At 40.0% G+C, this 20,147-nt stretch overlaps 1 protein-coding gene across 4 annotated transcripts in view; it reads right to left on the minus strand.

The window, feature by feature from the left end:
• Window positions 1-930: 930 nt before the first annotated feature.
• CFAP53 (cilia and flagella associated protein 53) overlaps window positions 931-20,147 on the minus strand; it is a 77,431-nt gene continuing 58,214 nt past the window's right edge. For all 4 annotated transcript variants that reach the window (XM_004461369.5, XM_004461370.5, XM_023589642.3 and 1 more), the window contains 3 exons: window positions 7,830-8,046; window positions 5,612-5,714; window positions 931-3,557 (listed from right to left, as the gene is read on the minus strand). In XM_004461369.5, the coding sequence (XP_004461426.1) occupies window positions 3,329-3,557; window positions 5,612-5,714; window positions 7,830-8,046 (549 nt within the window). In that variant the 3' untranslated portion in view covers window positions 931-3,328. The remainder of the gene's footprint in view (window positions 3,558-5,611; window positions 5,715-7,829; window positions 8,047-20,147) is intronic.

The following is a 20,147-nucleotide window of genomic DNA, read 5'->3' on the forward strand; positions in this document are numbered from 1 at the left end:
ACTGATGAATAGAACGATATGGCAAAGGTGGCAAAATTGGTGGATCTGGGTATCTGGGAAGATAGGGACATGCTGGAGTTCTCTATTTGAGTTTGTATTATTTTTGTAATTGTTGTTGAATTACAAGTACATTGAAAAGTACTTCAAAACGAAAAGTCTAAAAATTTTAAAAATCACATACCATAGGCAAATATTATAGCATGTAAATTATACTTCAATAAGGCTGTTAAAAATTGGGTCTAAAAGTATATATTAATTTACTAAAATGATAAAGAACATTGACCCAAGCTACTAGAAATAAAGCACTGTTTTTTTTTTAAAGACTTATTTATTTCTCTCACCCCCTCCCACCCCGGTTGTCTGTTCTCTGTGTCTATTTGCTGTGTCTTCTTTGTCTGCTTCTGTTGTTGTCAGTGGCATGGGAATCTGTGTTTCTTTTTGTTGTGTCATCTTGTTGTGTCAGCTCTCCGTGTATGTGGCACCATTCCTGGGCAGGCTGCACTTTCTTTCGCGATGGGCAGCTCTCCTTACAGGGCGCACTCCTTGTGCGTTGGGCTCCCCTATGTGGGGGACACCCCTGCGTGGCAGGGCACTCCTTGTGCGCATCAGCACTGAGCGTGGGCCAGCTCCACACAGGTCAAGGAGGCCCGGGGTTTGAACCGTGGACCTCCCATGTGGTAGACAGACGCCCTAACCACTGGACCAAGTCCACCGCCCAAGCACTGCTTTTTCAAGAAAGGAGTATTCTGCAGAAAACTTCTCTGAATGATGGGAATGATATAATGAATAATGTGAAGACAAAGAAGAAAGATGAGCATTTCCCAAAAGGTGCCGCATTTTAATAGATGTGATTTTAAAAATTAGGTCTCAGGAACAAGTGAGTATGAGTAACAGAAGACTAAACAAAAGTAACTGGGTTTCATTATAGTATCGTTTCTCAACATCTTTATTTTAATGTGCAGTATGAAAGGGATCTAATCATAATCTTTTCCAAGTTTATTTTTCACAGAACATCTCAAAAGACTAGTGTACCACAAACACATTGTGGGAAGCACTGGAATATTCGAAAATGCTTTGTAGAGCAGCACCCAGAGGTAGGACCCCAAATAGATTATTGGCCAGAATTACCCACTAGCTTTCTAAATCCTTTTGAAATTTGGCTGAGAAAACCTCAAGATTAACAGCTTGAGAGGCGGTTTCCACTGTTGCCCAGCAGCAGGTGAAATTTACCTGTTTGTTGCTCAGGCCAAAAGGATGGAGTCATATTTGACTTTCTTTCACACCCCACATTCAACACATATATCCATGAGTAAATCTAGTTGGCTCTACCTTCAAATATAGCCAGAATGTGACCTTTCTCATGGTGGCCCAGATACTTCCTTGATCCAAGCTACTTGTATTAGTTATCTATTGTTGCCTAGCCAATTACCTCCAATCATAGCAGCCTAAAACCACAATAACTATTTTTTTTTAAGATTTTATTTATTTCCTTCCCCTTCCCCGCCCCGCCCCGGTTGTTCGTTCTCTGTGTCCATTTGCTGCGTGTTCTTTGTCTGCTTCTGTTGTTGTCAGTGGCACGGGAATCCGTGTTTCTTTTTGTTGCGTCATCTTGCTATGATAGCTCTCCATGTGTGCGGCACCATTCCTGGGCAGGCTGCACTTTCTTTCATGCTGGGTGGCTCTCCTTACAGGGCACACTCCTTGCGCGTGGGGCTCCCCTATGTGGGGGACACCCCTGCGTGGCACGGCACTCCTTGTGCTCATCAGCACTGAGCGTGGGCCAGCTCCACACGGGTCAAGGAGGCCCAGGGTTTGAACTGTGGACCTCCCATGTGGTAGATGGACGCCCTAACCACTGGGCCAAGTCCGCTTCCCCACAATAACTATTTCTCATCTCTCATGGTTTCTGTGGTTCTGGGATTCTGTCTCAGTCTGCATGAAATTGCAGTAAAGATGTTGGCCAGGGCTGCATCGGCTTATGGCTTAACTAGTGCTGGGCTGTAGGATTGGCTTCCAAGGTGGCTTGCTCACATGGCTGGCAGGTTGGTGCTGCCTGTTGGCAGGAGGCTTCAGTGCCTCCCCACATGGGCCTCTCTGGAAGGCTTCTTGTGTGTCTTTACTACATGGAGGCTGACTTCCCTGGAGAGAGCAATCCAAGAGATACAGGCAGAAGCTGTATGTAGTGTCTTTCATGGCCTGGACTTAGAAGTTGCACCTATGGCATCTGTAAATTCTATTGGTCACACAGGCCACCCCTGATTCAGTGTGGAGGGGGACTACAGGAGAGTGGGAATACCCGAGGAGAGAATCATTAGGGGTCACCACGCTACCATCACCTTTCACCTGGATTACTGCATCGCTTCTTAACTGACATCCCTGTTTCTGTCTCCCTCTAGTCTATTCTCAACACTGTAGCCAGCAACTCTCTTACATCTTATCATATTGTTCCTCTGCCGAAACCCTCTAACAGCTTCCGATAGCCAAGTAAAAGCCAGTCTTTACCCGTAGTTCCAAGCCCTTACTTCATCCGGCCCCTACTACTTTTCTGACTAAATCTTCTACTCCTCTCTCCTCACTCACTCTAGCCTAGCCACCGGGGCATCTCTGCTATGTCCCAAAAGCACTAAGCAGACTTCTGCCTCAGGGCCCTTGCACTGGCTGTTTCCTCTGTCTAGGATATTTCTCCCAGAATAACCACATGGCTGGGCATTCAGATGTCTTTACTCAGAGAGGGCTTTTAAGACCATCACATATAAAATAAAATAACACTCCTGCCATTTTCTGCTTTACAGCACTTATCAACAATTAATGCCTGTTTTCCTTCATCAGGATATATGCTCCACAAGAGCAAGGAGTTTTTCCTGTTCACTGCTGAAGTTTCAGATTCTAGAATAATGCCTGGCACATAGTAGGCCTCAGTAAATATTTAATGACCAAACAGGAGGGTTAATAAAATTGGTTGGCAGTTCTAGCTCAGCCTGCAAAACTGCCTTGTCATATTGTGGATTGTATATGAGAAAGGAGAGAAGAGGAAATGAGCCTGTGGGTGGACAAACTGAAGAAAGTGTAGCTACTAATAAAACAAGAAAGGGAGGCCTAGGGGAGAACTCAGGAAAATAACTAGGTGATATCTATTTGATATCTGATCAGATTTGTTAGTCTATGAAATCCAAAAAGTAACAAAGTTTTAATTGGGAAAAAAGTGTGTATAATAAATTATACAGGCTCAGAGAAACAAAGGACTGTTCACCCATGAGTTAAAAGGAGCATACAAGTATACTGCAGTCAAAAATATAAAAAATAGGAAAATATATTGATGTTTACGAAACTATGGCGGAAGCCTATTTGGACAAGCTCTCCGCATGGGGTGAATGTTTCGGGGCAGCACTTGATGGGTGGTCAGGATCTCCTGGATCTTGTCCTGGCAGATCTTGTCTGCTGCTATCCCTGCTTCAATCTCTCGGCGTTCCTCTTCCTTCTCAGCTTCCCGGGCCTGCTGCTTGTAGGATATTTGCATTTGCAATTGCTTTCTGTACTCCTGGGCTAAACCGCAGCGTCTAAAATATTAGAAATGTTGAAATATAAAATCATAAAAGTAAGCATTTGGATTTATATAGGGCATTACAATTTGAACGTAATTTGTGAAGTCAAATGAAAATTTCCCTTAAAATCAGGATGAGTAGGGAAGAAATAGACGAATAGCTCAGTAATGTGTACCTTACACAATAATTACGATAATCTTAAAACAAATATTGATTTTAGGAAGGGAATAATTCTTCCCTGAGGTAGTATTTACTGCCTCTGTCCCCTCTCCATCCCCTTGCTTGCTCCTCTCCAAGGAAGGAGAAATGACTTTCTCATGGTAAAACCGGAAATAATAAACAGGCATGCTCAGTTCAGCTTCTCCCTTTTCCTCATGGAGACTGCTATGCCTGTTTCTGCTCTGCTCTCTGCCAAAGGGCAGTGCCCTGCGGGGGAGAACTGCAATGGTCTGGCACTGCCAGCGACTGCTTAGGCATGTTGGCCACATTTTGTTCAGTATTAACAAATCCAATTTCTTGCATCTATAAGCCGCATTTTCAATACTAGCTTTTATCGAGAGAAACAATGATGGTGTGTATAACCCTATGTGGCAGACTGTATTTTCCTAAGATAGACAGAGTATTATCTCCTTTTCCATCAGCTCTTCTGCAGTGTGAACTTGCTAGTTCCCATTAAGAGGTCAAGGGGTGGAGCCTATTCTTCTGTCCCCTGTATCTGGACTTGCCCTGGGGCTCCTTTTATGACCAACAGGGAATGTCATAGCGACGCTGTGCCAGTCCTAGGTGTAGCCTGGCAGCTTTCTCGTCCTGTCTCCTAGCATTTTCATTGTTGGGATTCTCCCACTTAGAATCAGCCACCATATTGTGAGAAACCCAAGCCACATGGAGAGGCCCTATGTAGTTATTCCTGTTGATGTTCCCAGATGGGATCCCCAACTATAGCCAGCATAAACTGCAGCTCTGTGAGTGGCCCGCTTAGATGTCTAGCTCTGTCAAGCCTTCAAGTGACTGGAGCCCCAGCCAACATCGGACTTCAACCACATGAGAAACCCCAAGCAAGATCTGCCCAGCTGAATCCTGTCAAGCCCCAGGATCATGAGAGAGAATCATAAACTGCTTTAAGCCATAGTTTTTAGGGTGTTTTGTTATGCAGCTACAGGTAACTGCAATACCCTCTGCCTACATTTTTAAAAAATCTCTCAGTTGATTCTAAAGTTGGGCAGGGAAGAGCAATACTGCAGTATTTATTGGGTGTCCCTTACATGTCCAACAAGAGACTTTTCAGAAATGAGAGGGAAATGTTTTCACTTTTGCTGTATGTAAAGCTCTCTGACCTCCAGGACCTTGGTAAGAGTAGAAAGTCAGTAGGAGAAGTCAGATATTGTTAGTACCTGCAAGCTTAAAACAGGCTCAGGCACATAAACCATTTTCTTTCTGGAAAGAAAAGAGCTCATTTCTATGTACCAAGTGTGGGTGAGTCAGGGGATGGGCGCCAGGAACAGGGAGGGTGGCCAGCACTTAGAGGTGCCAGGTCCTCTTCCTCCACTATGCAGGCATCTGAACCGGGTACCAAGGTTGTCAGTGGGAAGGAACTGCTACAGTCTGAGGAAGGCTTTAAGAGACATCTCTCTGTTTCCTCCACCTGAGCCTGAATGTGCTGGTCAGAGGGACACTAGGTAAGCCTAGCCTAGGGGGCCTGTCAGAGGAGAACAGTGGTAGTATTTCCCAAAGGACCCAGAGCATTTGAGTTTTCTAGCCCGGTGAGGCTGGAAAAATCCTCCTGTGGACATTTGCATGAAATCCTGTCCCCACAAACCATTTCTGCTAATCTAATTTAGCCACCCTGCATTTCAGGGTCTCTCCATTAGAAGAAAATCTCATTTCTTTGGGATTTAGGGTGGGTTCAAATTTTTATGTGAAATTTTATAAACTGCTTTGAGCCTTTAGAAGGAAAAGTTTAATAATGGTATAAAATCATGTAAATGATGTATAAATTATGGCACACTGTCCTCTATGTTTAAAAAACTGCATTTTAAAAGGCAAGTAAATAATAATAAAGAAAATCATGCCTTGCAAAATTCTCCTTCTCTTCAAGGTTAAGAACTTTAAGACCTTCATTTATTCGCTCCTGTTCCACAGCATGTTCTTCCTGTTCTTTTGCTTTTCGTTGCACTAAAAAGGCAAAAGTAATTATTTGCCAAACAACACCCTTAAAATAAGACTTTTTTCAAACAAGACTTGCTGACATCTTTCTGGGCATCAAAGCCATACTGTTTTCAGAAACGCAGAGCTTGTAACCATAGGTTGGATCTTAGGATCAACAGTCAAGGTTCACATATGCTATGATCTACACAAATGTTCTCTTATTCTTTTTTTCATTGAAAATCTTTGATCAACTTTCTGCATACTGAATTACCACTGATAATACAATTCTCACTCTTCTCTACTTGAGGGCATACAGTTTTATTGCCATTCATGTTAAAAAGAATAAGTATTTATTACAAAATAAATATTTTTAAAAGCTGTATATAAAAGGCACTGATAAATGAGAAGAACTTAAGCATCCCAATAGAAAAAAGACAAAGGATATAAAGAGAGACTTCACAAAAGAATAATACAACTGGCCAATATACATATAGAATGTATATATCTTTGGCCCCAAAATCCATTTACAGGAACTTATCTTGAATAACCACGGTGACGAAAACAAACAAAAAAGCCCTATGCACAGAGATAGTAACATGCAATGGAAGAAGAACCACAAAAAGTCTGGGAACAATGTTGTGACCATTCTGTGATCCAAAACCTCTCAAAAAAAGAAGCCAAAACAAAACAAAAAACAAATAAATAATAAAATAAAATAAGTTTCAAAATAACAAAATAGAAAAATACTGTAAACAATAATATAAACTATAGTCCATGATTACTAGCAATGCTTCAATATGTGTTCATCAATTGTAACAAATGTACCACACTAATGAAAGATTTTGTTAATGTGGGAAAGTATGGGAGGGGGAGGAAATGGGGATTATGGGACTCCTCTATATTTTTTCTGTAACATTTGGGTAATCTAAAGCTTCTTTAAAAATTAAAAAAAAAAAGACTGGGGACATTTTGAGGCCTATTACCACCCATTTTCATAATGAACTTTAAGGCAGCCATTAAAAATCATACAACTGAAGAAAAACGACATGGAAAAATCCTTATGATAAGTAAAAAATGCAGACTGTAAAACAGTATGTATACTATGATCCTAATTTATGAGTGTAAAAATCATATACATAGTAAGTACTAGAAGGAAATATACTAAGTTACAGTCCACATTCACCCTTTTCATATAGTAGCTATTCCTGGGAGGTGGAAGTATGGTTGATTTTGTTTCCTTGTTTATATGAAAAGCAGTCCTGGATCCTTAAATTTTCCATATTTTCACAATATTTTCTAAAACGTTTATCACTGATGAATACAGAAACTTCTCAGCCTCCAGCATTCTTCTCACTTTAAAAATTCCATCTAATGTTGGCTTAACCATTTTCAACTGCTGCTATGATTCCTGGAGTGGAAAACTAATCAATGGAACAATGATGAGCTTTCTTTCACAAAGGCCAGTAGTGTGAAATCTAAGGCAACCCTAAAATAAGTGTGTCATTACCTCTCCAGTTCCCTAGGCTGGACAGAGAGGTGACACTTCATCCTCTCAATAAATATTTCCCTTCTGTGACCAAGTGCTCTCTGAGGCTGAGAGAATATTAATACAATGGTGGGCTAAGATAGAGATGTAAAAGCAGGCCACGTGAAAGCTCTGGAAGGATGATTACTTTTGAATGAGGGAATGCGGGGGCCTCTGAAGGAAAGAGATTTCTGAGCTGGCCTTGAAGGATATCTAGGATTTCTCAAGGGTCAAGAGCATCCTGGGCAGAGAAAACTACCTGAACAAAGGTATGGAGGCATGGAGACACCGTGGAAAGAAAAGAAGGACAGGTAAAAGGAAGCAGGGGAAGATGTGTGTATGTGTCCCTTCTGACTCTTTCTAATCCCTAAGGCACATAGAGTATTCAAAGGACATACCGAGAGCATCTCCCCCATGACTGCTTAGATTCTGCTGGGATATGCAACTCTTCCTATATTTGCCCTTCATGTCTCCAGTTAGAGGAGACCTGCAAAGGCAGGATGTTGCCTTAATTCTTTCTATATCCCATATGGTGTTTGATCCATAGTACCTATTTAATAAATATTTGATTGCTACTTAAATTAAGGCCAAATTATAACTATAATTCAGTTCCTTACATTTTTCTTGAACTTGAAGTTTTCTTGTACACATGACTTCATTCACCAGTTGTTTCCTTGCCTCCTTTTCAAGTCTCAGCTCCCTGTCCTCCTTAGCCAACTTCTTTTCCTTCTCTTCCTCTAGTATTCTGTCCAATTCTTTCTCCTGAGCTTCTTCTTCCTTACGTCGCTGTGCCACATATTCATTATATATCTTCTGTTCCCTTACCATCTCTTCCTGTATAATATAAAATTTTATGTTAAAATTTTTGGGTATGATAATAACATTGAGGATGTTTTTTTTTTTTAAAAGATTTATTTATTTAATTCTTCCCTCCCCCCCGGGGGGGGTCTGTTCTTGGTGTCTGTTTGCTGCGTCTTGTTTCTTTGTCCGCTTCTGTTGTCGTCAGCGGCACGGGAAGTGTGGGCGGCGCCATTCCTGGGCAGGCTGCTCTTTGTTTTCACGCTGGGCGGCTTTCCTCACGGGCGCACTCCTTGTGCGTGGGGCTCCCCCACGCAGGGGACACCCTTGCGTGGCACGGCACTCCTTGCGCGCATCAGCGCTGCACATGGCCAGCTCCACACGGGTCAAGGAGGCCCAGGGTTTGAACCGCGGACCTCCCATATGGTAGACGGACGCCCTAACCACTGGGCCAAAGTCCGTTTCCCGAGGATGTTTTTAAAACGAGCAACAATTATTTGGAGCTACATACATATTGAAAGATTTTCAGATGAAACATTATGATATCTGGGATTTGCATCAGAATATCCGAGGTGATGACAAGGAAAGGGTGGGGATAGAGACTGACCGTTAGTTGATAGCTACTGACGCTAGGTGATGGGCACATGGGGGTTCGTTGTACTATTCTTTGTATCTGTTTGAACTATTTTAAAATGCACTTTTTCCTTTTAACTTTTCACTTAGAAACACCTTCAAATCTATAGGACAACCATAAAAACAATACAAGCCCCCATACAGAGAACTCCAACACACCTCCACCACAACCCCCCAGAAACCCAGATCCACCAACTCCAACATCCTGCCACATTTGCTACATCATTCCACCCACCCATTCATCTATCTATTTATCCACCCATCTACCTCCCCATGAATTCATCCTCTGAACACCCGAGTGTAGGCTCTACACATCATGCACTTTGAAGTTTAACACTGCCATGTGCATTTCCCAAGCACAAAATGACCCCACCTATGTAACGATCCTAAGTGCAGCTTTCAAGCTCAAGAAATCCAACATTGATATAAAGCTTACAGTCTGTGTTCAACCTTTTCATACGCCCCAATAATTTGGGGCTTTTGCTGCCTTTCATCCCCACCAGATCCCATCCTGGAGCATGTATTGCATTCAATTGTCATTTTCTCTTTAGTTGCTCCCTCTTTTTAAAAAATTTAAGGGAACATATATTCAACATAAACCTTCCCATCTCAACCTCTCCCAGACATACCATTCAATAGGATCAATCACACTCACAACACTGCAGTCCCCTCACCACCCTCTACCACCAAAACTTTCCATCTCCCCAAACAGAAACCCCACACCCATCATGCATCAACTCCTATCTCCTCTGCCCCCAGCACCCTGCACTCCAACTTCTGCCCCTATCAGTTTGCATATTTTCCAACACTTTCTTTGTAGCTACAATGGAGCTCAAATTTAACATTCCAAATCCATAAAAAAGCAAACTCTTTGCTCTGATACCAACTCAACTTAAATAATTTACACAAACTATGTTCCTATACCCTTCCATCTTCCTACACCTATGCAGCTCTTGTCACAAACCACATGTCTATCATTATGACCCCCAAACCACTGACTTATCAATATATTCTATGCACCTGCCTTTTAGATCCTGTAGGAAGAGAAAGTAGAGTTGCATACCAAAATTACAATAATACTAGCATTTACATCTACCCATGGCATTATCCACTCCAGAGATCTTTATTTCTTCATGTGACTTTAATCTATTTCTATTGTCTTTTCCTTTTAACCTGCAGAACTCTCTTTAGCATCCATTAAAGATGTTATAATACAGGAAGTGGGTTTGGCTCAACTGATAGAGTATCCGCCTACCATATGGGAGGTCCAGAGTTCAAACCCAGGGAAGGGGGAGGGGAGAGAAATAAAAAATAAATCTTTAAAAAAAAAAGTAAAGATGTTATAATACATTTTAAAATAAGTCAAGCACTTTCCCAACGTGTTTATCAAAGCAGTTTCCAAATAATTTTCAATGATACAGCTTTATTTTAAATTATTTTAATTCAGGAAGGTGAAATCTTAACTTGAAGTCTTAACTTGATAAAATAATAAGTCTCTACTATTATTACAGTGCTGATCTTGTGACTGGAAGATAAGTCACCTGATTCTTTTTAGACAATCACCTGGAGAGCTTTAAAAAATACTGATGGCTGAGTCCCACCCCTAAAAATTCCAAAATGGGTATCTTCTAAGTTCCCAATGATTGTAGTGTGCAACCAAGGTTGAAATTTGCTGCCTTATAATGCAGGTGTTTTTAATTGGCTTGACTTCCTGTCCTTCATGGTGCTACATGTGTGCTGGTCCATCCAATCTCCGATCCACTCTCTTTCAAGACAATATCATAGAACTGAGGTAGGATTAGCAAGGTCTGAGGGAGTAGCTGCACCCTCAGAATGGCTTGTACACACAGTAAGCCTCTACCCCAGGAGCCATTTTGGCTCACCAACTGTTTTTGTAAGTAGAATTAATTGGAATCCAGCCAGACTCATTCATTTGTGTGCTATGGCTGCTTTTGCCCTACAATACAATTAAGTAGTTGTGACAGAGATTGTACTTACAAAATATTTACTATATGGGCCTTTATATTAAAATTTTTGGGAAAAAAATGCCAATTCCTGCTCTAACCCAATTATTCTCGTACTTAAGCATGCATCAGAATTCCCTGGAGGGTTTGTTAAAACTCAGATTGATGGAAACTTAGTTAGTGGGAGTGGAAACCAGAGTTTCTGATTCAATAGGTAAGCAAAGAGGCCCCAGAATTTGCATTTCTTTTTTTTTTTTTAATTTCTCTCCCCTTCCCCCCGCCAGTTGTCTGCTCTCTGTGTCCATTTGCTGTGTGTTCTTCTCTGACTGCTTCTATCCTTATCAGCGGCACCAGGAATCTGTGTTTCTTTTTGTTGCGTCATCTTGTGTCACCTCTCTGTGTGCGCGGCGTCATTCCTGAGCAGGTTGCACTTCCACGCTGGGCAGCTCTCCTTACGGGGCGCACTCCTTGTACGTGGGGCTCCCCTACGCGGGGACACCCCTGTGTGGCAGGGCACTCCTTGCGCACATCAGCACTGCACATGGGCCAGCTCCACATGGGTCAAGGAAGCCTGGAGTTTGAACCGCAGACCTCCCATGTGGTAGATGGACGCCCTATCCATTGGGCCAAGTCCGCATCCCAGAATTCGCATTACTAACCAGTTCCCAGGTGACGCTGGTGCTGCTCGTCTTTTCAACAAATGATGCTGGAAGGCTACTATGATGCCACCAGTTGGCAGAATGACTGCTCTAATCTTACCTTATTATTTATTCACTCAAGAAATACATATTGAACAACTATATGCTAGGTTAGCCCTGGAGGTGCTGCAGTGAATAAAACAAAGTCCTTGCCATCCCAGAGCTTACATCCTACCAGGGTTATCAGAATATAGATGAATAAATAATAAGCTACAGAGTTGGGCTGTGAGGGGAATGGCTATGAGAGACGCAATGACCAGGGAAGGCCTCTGTGAGGAGGGAAGTCTTGGGCAGAGCCTTAGGTGAAGTGAGGGAGTCAGCCCTGCATGTGTCTGGGGAAGAGCATCTCTAGCAAAAGGAAAAGGAGGTTAGAGGTCCTGAGGGGAACGTGTATTTGAGGAAGAACTTGGAGGCTGGAGGAGCTGGGAGGGAGGGAGAGGTGGAAGGGCCTTGGAGGCCACAATGAAGATTTTGAATTACCAGTGATAGCATATTGGTAGATTTGAGGAGCTGAGTGAAGTCATCTGAGATACATCACTCCAGCTATTGTATGTGTTAGAGAAAAAATGGAGCTCACTAGGACATGGAGACTGACATGACTGCAGGCAGGAAGTTTATCAGGAAGTTCTCCCAACAGAGGGGGTCTGAAGAACAGCCTTCAGCCCACCCCTGGCTGAGGCAATCATGAATTTATACAGTACATCTATAGGCAGGAACATGCTTAGTTAGTGGGAGTGGGTTGGGCTGGGGTAAGATTCAAGGGCCAATAGGGATGGCTAGGAGGTGGTGGGCTAGGGGTAGTGAATTCTAGGGATGCAGGAGGGGTTGGTGGTGTCATGTGATTTCTTTGTCTATTCTTGTGAGGACATGAACTGTATCTGAACACATAGGCTCTGGATGGGGGACTGTTCTGCATCACGGGAATGCAAGTTACTCTCTGTTAACCATTGTAAACCTTGTGATCATTTAATCATTAAAAAGCTCGTAAGGGAGAAACCTCTAACAGTGTGGGGAATAGGCTGTATGACAGAGAATCTAGGAGACAATTTACCTTTCTTATTTGTAACAGCAAAAGATGAGAAATTATACATTTACCCTTTAATAGAGGACTGGATAAATAAAAAATGGTGCAAGGTACCCCTTACAATGCTCTAAAAGGAATGCACAATAACCCTCTAAACCTCTATGGAGAGAGCTTTTCTAGGCTATATTGTCGCAAATATCATATGGGTACTGTGCTGCCTTTTGTGAAAGAAGGAGGGATACAAATATATAACTGTATGTGTATATGTATGTATATATTTATATTCATATATACACATTTGCATACATTTTCAAAAAGAAACAATAGGGAATAAAGTGAAAAAAAAAGTTTACCTATAGATGTAGAAGTAGGGTAACAGGGCAGGAATGAGAGCTAGACTTATGAACGTCCCTTGATTTAAAGTATTGACATCCAAATCCTGTAAATTATTTGTGCAGTGAAAAAGTCATAATTGAATTTTAGAAAGCAATCCCCCAAAAAATAAACATTAAAAAAACTTTGAAACAAATGAAATACAGATTACTGGGGCCCTAACTGTATATCCATAAAATTACTCCAAATGACTTTAAAATATAGATATCTGTATCTCCCTACTGTAATATATCCTGAGAACAAAATGAACCTCAAAGAAATCTTAAACTGCATTCAGTCACCTTATTGCTTGCAATAATATTGGTATATAGAAAAGACTATTTACACAGTATATTATATAAATAAGATAGAATAATAAATAATTATGCTAACATTAAGAACCAAGATTTTCATCACAATAAAGGAGAAAAATTTTAAAGACTCTATAAATTTTAATTTTAATTGAAAATATCAGTATAAAGTAAAGACTTTCTTCTTGGGGAGGAAAAAGGATTCTCTAATTCTGTTTACTAGAAGCAGGAATGATTCAGTAGCAATGAGTTCATCTAACTCTCAGGTTGTAGTCTATATTAAATATCATTTGCCACTTAAAGGAACCAAGAATACTTTGGAAAATGACTGATTCCAAGTCTGGAAAGGAAAATGTACAAAATGAACTAGAGACATCTTATTATGCCAGAAAGCAAGAATATTATCAAAGACTAATGGGTAGTACCAAAGGGCAAAGCAGCCAACTTGAAGGTACTACCACTGGTCCAAGATGGGACAACTGAAGCATCAAAAAGAGTGGCCTGAAGAATCCACTAAAAAACTAGTAAAACTATTAAACAAATTTAGCAAGTGGCAGAGTACAAGATTAAATATACAAAAATCAATTGTATTTCTGTACACTCACAATGAACAATCTGAAAATGAAATTAAGAAAACAATTCCATTTACAATAGCATCAAAAAGAATAAAATACTTAGGAATAAATTTAACCAAAGTACAAAGCCTTTACTCTAAAAACAAGAAAATCTTATTTTAAAAAATTAAAGAAGGTTAAAGTAAATGGAAAGATATCCTAAGTTCATGGATTGGAAGACTTAATATTATTAAGATGGCAATAGGCCCCAAACTGATACACATAATCAACACAATCTCTATCAAAATACCAACTGGCTTCCTTGCAGAAACTGGCAGGCTGATCGTAAATTCATATGGAAATTCAAGGGACCCAGAATAGCCAAAATCATCTCAAAAAAGAACAAAGTAGGATGACTCACATTTCCCAACTTAAAAACTTACTACCAAAGCAATGGTAATCAAGACAATGTGGTACTAGCACAAGGAAAGATATCAGGTCAATGAAATAGAATTGAGAGGTCAGAAATTAACCCATACATCTGATTTTCAACAAGAGTGTTAAGACCATTCAATGGGGCAAGAACAGTCTTTTCAACAAATACTGCTTGGATAACTGTATAGCAACATGCAAAACAATGAACTTAGAAACTTGCTTCACACCATATACAAAAATTCACTCAAAATGCATCAAAGACCTAAATAGATCAAATACTCTTAGAAGGAAAAACATAGTAATAAATCCCCATGACTTTAGATTTGACAAAGGACTCACAGATATGATATCAAAATCACAAACAACAAAAGAAAAATAGTTAAGTTGGACTTCATCAAAATTAAATAAAAATTATATTTACTTCAAAAAATACAAGAAAAAAAGAAAACAATGACAACAAAATACCATAAGAAAGTGAAAAGACAACCTGCAGAATGGGAGAAAATATTTGCAAATCATATACTTGATAAAGAAATTGTATCTAAATATATAGATATAGATTACAACACAATAATAAAAAGATAATAACCAAACTAAAATATGGGCAAAGAGATACTTCTCCAAGGAATATATGCATATGATCAATATGTACATGAAAGAGATGCTCAACATCATTTGCTATTAGAGAAATGCAAATCAAAACCACGTGAGATATCACTTCACACCCACTGGTTTGACTAGTATTAAAGTCAGATAATAAGTGTTGGTAAGGACATGGAGAAATTGGAACCTTCATATACTACTGGTGAGAACACAAAATGGTACAGCCATTTTGGGAAATAGTCTGGCAGTTACTCAAATGACTGAACACAAAGATACCATATGATCCAGCAATTCTACTGCTAGGTATATACCCAAGAGAACTGAAAACATATGTGTACCCAAAAACATGTACACAGCAATGTTTATAAAAATATTACTCATGGGAAGCGGAGGTGGCTCAAGCAATTGGGCTCCCACTACCATATAGGAGCTCCAGGGTTTGATGCCCAGGGTCTTCTGGTGAAGGTAAGCTGGACTGTGTGGCAAGCTGGCCCATGCAGAGAGCTGGCCTGCACAGAGTGCTGGCCTGGGTAGAATGCTGGCCTAGGCAGAGTGCTGGCCTGTGCAGAGTACTGCCCCACACAGGAGTGCTGCCCTGCACAGGAGTCCTGGCCCACTCAGGAGCTGATGCAGCAAGATGACACAACAAAAAAGAGACACAGTGGAGACAATAAGAGACGCAGCAGATCAGAGAGCTGAGGTGGCGCAAGAGAATGATCGCCTCTCTCCCATTCTGGAAGGTCCTAGGATTGGTTCTCGGTGTCACCTAATGAGAATACAAGCAGACCCAGAAGAACACACAGTGAATGGACACAGAGAGCAGACAATGGAGGGAGGGGGGAGAAAGAAAGAAATAAACTGTTAAAAAATATATTATTCATAATAGCCGAAAGGTGGAAACAACCCAAATGCCTATCATCTATTGAATGGATAAATGAAATGTGATATCCATTCGATGGAATATTATTAGGCCATAAAAAGTAATGAGGTACTAAAATATTCTATGACACAAATGAACCTTGAAAATATTATGCTAAGTGAGAAAAGCCAGTCACAAAAGACCACATATATGAGTACACGAAAATCCAGAATAGGAAAATCTATAAAGACAGAAAGGAGATTAGTGGTTGCTTAGGGCTGGGAAGTGGGTACAGAAATGGGAAGGTAGGAGTATGAGAGCTAAAGAGTACAGAGTTTCTTATTTTAAATTTATTTTTATTTCTCATCCCCTCCCTGCCCAACCCCCCATTTGCTGTGTGTTCTGTGTCTCCTTGCCATCTCATCAGGTAGCACAGGAATCTGTTTCTCTTTTTGTTGCATCATCTTGCTGTGTCAGTTTTCCGTGTGTGCGGTGCCACTCCTGGGCAGGCTGCGCTTTTCGCACAGGGTGGCTCTCCTTGTGTGGCTCACTCCTTGCGCATGGGGCTCCCCTATGCAGGGGATACTCCTGTGTGGCACAGCACTCCTTGCACACAGTAGCACTGCGCATGGGCCAGCTCACCACATGGGCCAGGAAGCCCTGGGTTTGAACCCTGGACCTTCTATATGGTAGGTGGACACTGTATCAGTTAAGCCATATCCATTTTCCTACAGACTTTCTTTTTGAGGTAATGAATGTGTTCTAAAATTGACTGTGGTGGTAGTTGCAAATATCTGTGAATACACTAAAATCCAATGAACTGAATACTTTAAATTGGTAACTAGTATATGTGAATTATATCTCAATAAAGCTGTAAAAAAATAAATAAAATGATTCAGTTGAGGAAAAAAAAGTGAAAAAAACAATTCAGGGAAGCGAATGTGGCTCAAGTGATTTGGCTCCTATCTACCATATGGAGGGTTCTGGGTTTGGTTCCCAGGGCCTCCTAGTGAAAGTGAGCTGGCCTGTGCAGTAAGCGGGCCTATGCAGTAAGCTGGTGCAACAAGATGACACAACCTAAAGAGAAGACGAGAAGAGAAGACAAGCAGACACAGAAGAATGTGCAGCAAATGGACACAGAGAGCAGACAGCGAGCACAAGCAGCTGCGGTGTGTGTGTGGGGGGAGTAAATAAATCTTTAAAAAAACAAACAAAAAACAATTAAATTAGAAAATGGGCAAAAGACATAAGCACATGAAAAGTTGTTCAATGCCATTAGCCCTTGGGGAAAAGCAAATTACAACACAATGGGATATCACTACACATCTATCAGAATGACTAAAGTAAATAGTGACAACACCAAATGCTGGTAATGCTGGTGAGGATGCAGAGAAACTGGATCATTAATATATTGTTAATGAGAATGTAAAAGTATGGCTGCTCTGAAAAATAGTCTGACAGTTTCTTTTTTAAAAATGCTAAGGATGCAACTTCTATATAACCTAGCAATGGTCCTTCTGGGCTTTATCCCAGAGAAATAAAAATGCACGTTCACAAAAAAACCTGTAAACCAATGTTTTAGCACTACTCATAATAGCCCAAAACTGGAAACAACTCCCATGTCCATCAATGGGTGAACAGATAAACAAACTGAGGAATACATATACCATGGAATATTATCCAGCAATTATTAATAAAAGAAACAAACTATTGATGAATACAATAATCTGGATGAATCCCCAGAGAGTTACACTGAGTGAAAAATGCCAATCACAAAAGGTTACATACTGCATGATTCTATTTATGTAACATTCTTGAAATGGCAAATTTATAGACATGGAGAGCAGATTAGTGATTGCTAAGGGTTAAGGAAGGGGTGGAAGAAAGTGAGAAGTCAAAGTTTCTATCAAAGGGCAGCATGAGAGATCCTTGTGGTTATGGAAATGTTCTATAAATTGACTGGATTAATGTCAAAATCGTGATTGTGATATTATACTACAGTTTTACAAGATGTTATCACTGGAAGAAATTGAATAAACAGTACATGGGAGCTCTCTGTTATTTTTTTACAATTACATGTGAATCTACAATTATTTCAAAATAAAATGTTTAATTAAAAAAATAGTGCCAATGAATTATGTATGAGACTTTGGTTAAAAGGGGAACTTTTAGGTCATACATATCTTACTAGAATAACAAAAGATAAAACATAGGACTGTACAACACAGTGAACCCTACTGTAAACAATGGACTATAGTTACAGTATAATTATAAAAACATTCTTTCATGAATTATAACAAATGTACCATACTAATGCAAGGTGTTAATAATAGGGTGGTATATGGGAACTCTTTTTTTAATGTATTTTATGCATGATATTTCTGTAAACCTACACCTTCTTTTATTAAAAAATTATTAATAAAAAAAGAGAAAAAATCTTAAAGGGCAAGGTTTACACAGTGAAAAAAAAAAGTAACTATAGTAAAAGCACAACACCCTTAAAAGTCTATCACATTCTACCCAAATTGATATACAGATTGAATCAATCCCAATAAAAATTCCAACAGCCTTTTCTAAAGAAACAGAAAACACAATTATCAAACTTATTTGAAAGGGTAAGGGGCCTCAAATAGTCAGAAACATCTTAAAAAGGAAGAACGAAGTTGGAGGACTCTCACTTCCTGCCTTTAAATCATATTACCTCGCTACAGTGGTAAAAACTGCATGGTACTAGCATAAAGACAGACAGATTGACCAATGGAACCAAATCAAGAGCTCAGAAATAGACCCTCACATCTATGGTCAAGTGACTTTTGACAAGGCTCTCAAACCCTCCCAGTCTGGGCCAGAACAGTCTATTCAACAAATGGTACAGGGAGACCTGGATATCCATATCCACAAGAAAGAAAAAGGACTCATATATCACACCTTATACAAAATGAACTCAAAACGAATCAAAGACCTAAATATAAAAGCTAGGACCATAAAACTTGTAGAAGAAAATGTAGGGAACCAACTTCAAGACCTGGTGGTAAGTGTTGGAATCTTAAAGCTTATATCTAAAGCACAAGCAATGAAAGCAAAAAATGGATAAATGGGACCTCCTTAAACTTAAACACTTTTGTGATTCAAAGGATTTTGTCAAGAAGGTGAAAAAGCAGGCCATTCAATGGGAGAAAGTGCTTGAAAACCACATATCTGATAAGGGTTTGCTTTCCATGCTATATAAGAGATCATACAACTCAAAGAGCAAGCAATCCAATTTAAAAATGGAAAAAAGACTTAGACATTTCTCCAAAGAGAAAACACAAATGATGAAAAAGCACATGAAAAAATGTTCAATATCACTAGCTCTTAGGGAAATGTAAATCAAAACTACAATGAGATATCTCACACTCATAGAGTAGCCTTTATTTTAAAGAGTGAAAACAGGATGTGCTCTGGGGAAGATGTGGAGAAATAGGAATATTCCTTCATTGCTGGTGGGAATGTAGAATGGTGGAGTTCGGCAGTTTCTCAGGAAGCTAAATATAGAACTGCCATATGAATTGGCAATCCCTCTACTAGGAATATATCCAGAAGAACTGAAAACACCGATGCAAACAGACATTTGCACGCCAATGTTCATGGTGGCATTATTCACAGTTGCAGAAAGATGGAAACAACCGATGAATGGATAAACAAAATGTGGTATATACTTATGATGGAATACTATGCTGTGCTGCTGAAAGAAGAAATTAAATTGAGACACATGCTAACATGGATGAACCCTGTAGATATTATACTGAGTGAAATAAGCTAGACATGAAAGGACATATATTGTCTCGCTAATATTAACTAAATATGAAGAATAAACACATAGAGTTAAAACCTAGAGTATAGGTTACTAGGAGGTAGGCTGAGGGCTGAGAAGGGGTACTGATGCTTAATGTACGTAGAATATTTTATTAGGTTGACTATGAAAGTGTGGAAATGGATAGAGTCGATGGAAACATATTATATTGAGTCTAACTAACAGCTGGTTTATAAATGGGATTGTGGCTGAAAGGGGTAGTAAACGCCAATTCAAAGAAATTGAAAGAAAGCTAGAGAATAATCTAGGGACTGAATAACATAGTGAACCCAGAGGTAGATGAGGATTGTGGTTAATAGTATAAATACAAGAATGTTCTTCTATGAACTAGAACAAATATACATCACTATTACAAGGTAGAAAGAATATGGAGAAGCATGGGAAAATACAATTAATGTAACTTATGGACTATAGTTGATAGCAATATTGTTATATTCTTGCATCAATGTCAAAGAAGGTATTGTGTTAATAATGGGGGGGGCAATATGGAAAAAATATACCAAATGTATGCTACAGACCATAGTTAGTGGTAATAGTCTGATGATACTCTTTCATAATCTGTACCAAATGTTCCACAACAATGTGAAGTGTTGGTGGAGGGGTGTTGTATGGGAATTCTGCACATTATGCATGATTGTTTAAAAGTTCCCAACTTCTGGAAGCAGCTGTGGCTCAATCAATTGGGCTCCTGTCTACCATATGGGAGGGCCTGGGTTCATGTCCCAGGGCTTTCCTGTGAAGGCAAGCTGGCCTGCACCAGTGGAGAGCTGATGGCCTGTGTCCACAGAGAGCTGGCGCAGCAAGATGACGCAACAAAGGGAGACAAGCAGA

The sequence above is a fragment of the Dasypus novemcinctus genome, chromosome 16 (assembly GCF_030445035.2).
Source record: "Dasypus novemcinctus isolate mDasNov1 chromosome 16, mDasNov1.1.hap2, whole genome shotgun sequence".
Lineage (NCBI taxonomy): Eukaryota > Metazoa > Chordata > Mammalia > Cingulata > Dasypodidae > Dasypus > Dasypus novemcinctus.